This window comes from Myotis lucifugus, unplaced genomic scaffold (genome assembly GCF_000147115.1).
Source record: "Myotis lucifugus unplaced genomic scaffold, Myoluc2.0 scaffold_151, whole genome shotgun sequence".
NCBI lineage: Eukaryota > Metazoa > Chordata > Mammalia > Chiroptera > Vespertilionidae > Myotis > Myotis lucifugus.
This window is the reverse complement of record NW_005871199.1, coordinates 2,881,323-2,887,328: the sequence shown is the minus strand read 5'-3', so window position 1 is coordinate 2,887,328 and position 6,006 is coordinate 2,881,323. Positions and strand designations below refer to the sequence as shown.

The 6,006-nt window shown below is 52.3% G+C and overlaps 1 protein-coding gene across 1 annotated transcript; it reads right to left on the bottom strand.

The window, feature by feature from the left end:
- Window positions 1-1,116: 1,116 nt before the first annotated feature.
- Window positions 1,117-1,794, bottom strand: LOC106698223 (involucrin). Its single transcript, XM_014461124.1, has one exon. The coding sequence runs from the start codon at window positions 1,792-1,794 to the stop codon at window positions 1,117-1,119; it is 678 nt and encodes a 225-aa protein (XP_014316610.1).
- Between the last annotated feature and the right edge of the window lie 4,212 nt (window positions 1,795-6,006).

Below are 6,006 nucleotides of genomic sequence, written 5' to 3'. Positions count from 1 at the left end.
TATCTGTAAGGATGTCCCTGACTTATCCTCATGCCTACGGGTAATGAGAAAAACTGCCTGAGATGATGTGGTTAAATAGTTAAAGGCTAGTGATCCCCAGGAAAGAGAGAGCTCCACGTCCTGAAATGATTGATGGTGGTAAAGACTACAGAAATGTCAGGGAGGGAAAAGGACACAATGACCTTGCATTTGTATTTTTCCAGCTGATTCAGCATTTTAGCTTCCATGATTTCAGCTGGCCTAGCCTTTACTTCCTTTAGTGACACTGTCATACTCCCCATCAAAGACCAGTCCCAGGAGTTTCTCCTCTCCTCACCTTGCCCAATTCTGCTTCTAATAGTGTTCTAGAATCTTCTTTAACCAAGTAGGCAGTGCATAAGACTCTTGGAAAACATGAGGACATTCTACAGAGAGAAAATCCAGGAAGGGACCAGAACCCAGAAGGAACTCTACCTCCTCCCCACCCGCTTGGGCTAAAATTGTGCTCCATGTGATAAGGCAGTGCTGGGCTGAGACAGCCAGATCCTCTTCCCCAACCAGAAAAACTTATGCCCCCTTCAAAACTGGCAAGTGTTCCTTTGCTTTGGTGTTCTTTTGGTTTCATTTTAGAGGCTATTCAAAGTTTTGGGTGGTTTGGGGAACAAAGTTAGCGGAGGGTCAAGATATCTGTCCTCCTTTGGGAGTTGGCCAAGAGAGTCAGTTGCAACCATTGACCCATACATGGGTTTTTAATATGGTGAGAGGCAGAGAAACAAAAGCCAAAGAGAATACAGGATCCCAGACTTCCAGGATTTATTCTGTATCATTGTACACACTCACAGATTCTGCTATAATACTGGGGATGGCGTCAGAGTGGCTATAGTAACTGTCCTCAGGCAGAGGCTTGGCCACCTGAGGTTGGGATGGGTGGGACTGGAGTCATCAGGAGTAGGTGCTGGGCAATAGCTTCCCCCTCCCTCATCCCACTCTATCACAGAGACAAGCAGAAGGACAGGGTCAGGCAGGTTCACAGATGAGGTGGGCCATCCAGACTGGGGGACCTGAGGTAAGTGAGGCCACTGGTTCAGCTCTCCGCTTATGTATGGTGGCCTGAGGGCCTCTGGGATCTGGGAGTGGTTACTTATGCTTGAGAGGCCACTGCACCTCCTGCTTTTGCTGTTGCTCCTCTGCAGGGGGCAAGACTTCTCCCTTCAGTGGCTGGACTGGGTGGGTCTCTTGGGCCTGGCCAGGAGCTGGGACACATGCAGGTTGCTCGAGCTGCCCATCCAGCTGCTCTGCTGGCTCTGGCTGCTTCTCCTGCTGTCCCGGGTGCTCCAGCAGCTGCTCTCCTTTCTTCTCCAGTTGCTCATCTCTCTTTGCTAGCTCTCCATCCAGTTGCTGGTCCGGGAGCTTCTTCTCCTGTCCCAGCTGCTCCTTTAGCTGTTGCCCCCTTTGTGCTTTAGTCTCCTCCAGCTGCTGCTCCAAGTTTTCTGCTTCCTGGTCCTCACACTGTTCCTCTTGCTGCTGCTGCCCTTTCTGCTCCTGTTGCTCCTCCTGCTGCTGCTGTAGCTTCTGGGGCTGGGGCTCACAGTCTTGCTCAGGCACCCCCTTCACAGGAGTTGTGTGTTTCTCTCCTTGCTCCAAGGGGACCTCCCTTGGGAGCTCAGAGGGCACCTCCTGGCATGGGGCAGGCAGTGGAGTTGGCTGCTTCACCTGCTCCTGCTGGATATCAGCAGGAGGAGGAATAGGCTTAAGGGTCTCCTGGCTGAGGGCTGGGGGCAGGGTCACTGGCAGAGTGTGTTGCTGCTGGGACATCTTGGAAGCTGCTTCAGGTCAACCTGAAAAACAGAAGGGGTCAGCGGGGTGGCTGAAGAGAGGAAGTAGAGGAATTCCCAAGCAATCAGTGCCTGGTTCCTCAGCAGCCCCTCTCGTCCCCGGGGCCGGGCCTCTCCCACCACCTCCAGCTGTCATTCCCCAGAAGCAGCAGAGGGAGGGTAGTGATGGGGAGAGGCAGGGAGAGGCCCTCCTGGGAGCCTCCTTTCCTGCAAGAGTTCTGTCTCCAGAGCTGCTCCGCAAGGGTGGGCTGGGCGCCACTCTGCCTCCTGCTGGCGACTCGTCCTTGCCTCTCCTCATCTCTGACCTCCAAGAAGGAAAGAGTTTGAGGTCATAGCAGAAAGAGGTAAGGTCCTAGGAAAGTCCTGGAAGCCATTAGCCCATGATGGAGAGGAGGTGAGAGGTCATGGCGTGAGCCCTGGATTGGAGTCTCATGACAATATTCTTGGTTTAAATATCTCACTGAAACACTGTGTGCTCCTGGGCCAAGCACTTAGCCCTTCTGGGCCCCAGCTGTCTCCTCTTTAAAATGAGCAGGTTGGCCTATCAACTGCAGATCTACTTTCGTCATGAGCTCTGAGCTTTCCCTGCAGCCCCAGTGCTCAGGTGAGGGGTGGCGGGAGGGGCAGCAATCTTGCTGAGAATGGAGCTGGCTCTTCCAAATCTCCACTTGTAAGTTCGGTTTTCCTGCCCCTGCTCTGCCTGGGTTTCTCCAAATAGAAAGTTTCTCCATTCTGAAGTGTCCCCTTTTGCCACAGAACCAAGAGTTACAAGCATTTCCCTGAAGCCTCTGCCCCCATAAGAGAGGCAAAATCACAGTCAACCTAAATCAAAGAATTTGAGGAAAGAATTTGGCCATATTCATGCTGCATCCCCATCTCACTGCCCCCACCCTCTGTCTCACTCTTACTCTTTCTCACATACACCCCACACACGCACATTCCAAAACATGGCCCAAGGAAAGCGGCGACAGGAAGAGATTGTCATCTTTTCTGTTTCCATCCCATGACACCTATCCCTCAGCACAGTGACCGGAGACCTTCTAGAAGCACAGGTACTACAACTGAATCCAGTCCATGAGGATGCCTGCACCCACCCTGGCTGGCCCCCCAGCCATGCTCTGCCTGCTGGAGGCCCCCAGTTCCATCCCTGGGGGATGGCTCACACTTACCAGGCCCACAGGAAGGATGGCTGGACGGGCTTCTAGTGGAATGCTGAGCTGAGCTTAGCAGGGGCCAGGGCACCCTTTATACTGGTCCCAGACTGGCCGTCTTCCCAGGATGAAGGAGATGGACTGGTTCCACCACTTCCTCCAGCCCCTCCCTGACACATCACAGGCACCTGAAGTAAAAAACCCCTCAGGGCCCCTTTTCACAGACAGACATAGCTCCTGCCTGGCCAGAGGGCTCTGGGGGCTCAAGCACTCCTGCCTCACTCATGACCTGGACGCAGGGAGGTGAGGGAGGCAGCTCAGGAACCAACTCCCCTTTGCCTATTGTTTTGCGACCTCAGCCAAGCATCTCTGAATCTCAATTTTTCCACCTGTAGATTGGGTTTATCCCCATTACTAGGCAGAGATTCATTTCCAAGGGCAAGAAATGGAAAATTATGTTTCTCTCTGGAATGTCCACACAGGGTATGTGGTATAAAGGTGGTAAAATCACTTCTCATGAAGAGATGGGATTCGTAAGGGCTCTCTTGTCCGTTAGCCCACAGCCACGTATTCTCAGGACCTATCTATAGCTCTATGCTGTCAGGAAATAAACCCTGTTTTTTTAGGCCCAATAGGGACAAATGGAAGGCTCACAGGAGTCTCCCGCTATGTGCCTTGGACTGCCCATGCCTAATATCCAAGGCTGTAGTTCAGAAGCTCCCAAGAATAAAAACTCATAGAAACTCCAAAAGATGGGCCACTCCAGGCAAGAGAACAGGCATTCAACATATAATATATCAAATAGGGATTGCTTTTTATGATGCTAAAACAACCACTTTCTAGACTTCTTTGGGAAATGCAGAAAGGTATGAAGATGAAACCAAATCATCCATTGCTGTCCCCAACCCATTCCCTAAAAAGAGTTTAAGTCATATTGCAGATTGGGTATTGCAGCTTGTCCTTCCCTGATACTGGTGGTGACTCAGCACACCTGGAATAAAGTCCAAACTCACTGCCCTGGTGTCAGAGACCCTTGCTGACGGCCCTCAGTTCCCAGGAGGAGCTCAGTGCTCCCCACCTTGGAGCTTGTAGTTTCCAGGCCCCTGGCTCTTTGTGCCTCAGCATCAGCGGGAAGGTTGGGGCTGCCAGCAGCCTTCCCTGACAACCCATCTACAGGGTGACCTTCCGGTTCACTTCATGTCACTAAAAACAATTGTGGCCCTTTGTGTGCATTTGGTCACTTATCTATTTCCTGTCTCTCCCACTGGAAAATAAGCTTTATAAGGCAGGGGTGGCTTAGCCTGGAGTGTGTTCCAGCATGTCCCCAGAACCCATCATAAGCACCACATGGACTCAGTGCTCTACAACTGTTAAGTGAAGGAAGGAAGGAACGGACCATGAATCTCACCACCGGGAGATAACTACTATCAAAGAATGTAGAGTGATGTGTGTGCGTGTGCGAAAAACAATTGTGATTGCTTTTTAATAATTGGTATATAGCTTATTTTATGGACATTATTTATTTAAACTCTCTTCTTTACAACCAAATAAAAATAGAACTGTTAGAACAATATGAAGACAAATACTCATTTCTGGGGCTCATTTTGAGAAGTGTCCTGATTCCTCATGGATTTCCCAAAATGCACCTTTCTTCTAGCCTCAAATAGATCAATTTACAATGCTAACTTAGCCATGCTCTGGGGGGGCTCAGTCTTGAAAGACAGATGGAGGGACTCCTGCCTCTGAAAGACTACCCTCTCCTCCTTCCTTTTCTGTTCCCTGAGCCCACCTGGGACCTCACTCTGCCTTCTCCATAGCGCAGACACTGTGTCATTTTCTGGGGCTGGGGAAGTCCCCCCTCACCCCCCCACCCCCACCCCTGCTCATGGAGAGCTACCCAAGCATCCTCACATGGGCACCCGTGGCCTTGAACTCTGCTGCTGACCTCACATGGCAGGAATCTGCCTCTCCCCAGCCCATGACAGTGAGTCCCAGGGCAGCAGACCCTGCTCCCGGAAGTCACACCGGTCTTATGGGTTTCTAGGGGTTGTATCTGCCAGATCTGCCCCCCCGCCCTCTGATTCACAACATAATGAGAGCTTTTGGGGGAGACCATGTGTGAGAGCCTTCAGTCACTGGGCAAAGTTAGGGTGTGGGAAGGAGGGAGGAGCATGAAGCTGAGGTGTGTGTGAGTTGGACAGAAGGTGGAAGAGCCCCAGCATTTTAAGCGCTCAGAGGTCTCATTCTCTGCCCTCTGGTTACCCCATTTGGGGGCCAGACATGCATGTATATCGGAGAGTTTCCCTCGGTGTCTGTGTGAATGACCTCATAGGTCCACATGATGAGTGAGGGTAACTGTCCGGCCCCCGTCCGATGTAATGAGGATGAGATCACATCCCATGACACCTACAGAGGCCTTGACCCCAGCCCTGCCCCAGCCCGAAGAGGCCCTGGCTCTTCCTCTTGCAGAGGAAAAAGCTAGCAGGTATGTCTTTCTCTTGGAGTGAGGCAGCCTATGTGGACTGTTGTTTAGCTGTGGGAGGGCCGCATTCACTGCCCTGGCAGGTGGAGGGAGCTTTGGGAACAGCTTTTAGTTGGCAGTATGAGATGACGGCAGATGGCCCTGGGAATGTGACATGAGCCAGGAGGCCTTGTGTGCCCTCCCATCTCGGGGAGCCATGCCTAGGCTGTTTCTGGGTGAGGCAGTGGCCCCATACTCTGCAGCTGCTAACCTCAGATCCCTCCCCATAGGCCTCCTCCTCTGCCCGGGGCACTGTCAGCTATGCCATCTCAATCTGCACCTGCACTAGTCATGGGCCCAGAATCCTCACCATCCTCCTCCATGGCCTCCTGAACCTGACCTTTGCCCCTCATTCGCCTTTTGTGCCCATATGCTGCTCCGGAGGGAGCAAGACAAGGAAGGGAGATGGGACCACGAAAGGGCCAAAAGGCTGGTTCTTCCTCTGTGGGCGTTGGTGCTGGTCTGTCCGATGTGCCTGTTTGGCCTTCTTACGTCTTCCTCTGGCTTCCCTCTTGGCCTG

Excerpts from the sequence above, each read along its gene's own strand:
- LOC106698223 (XM_014461124.1), bottom strand. The coding sequence starts at position 1,794 with ATGTCCCAGCAGCAACACACTCTGCCAGTGACCCTGCCCCCAGCCCTC.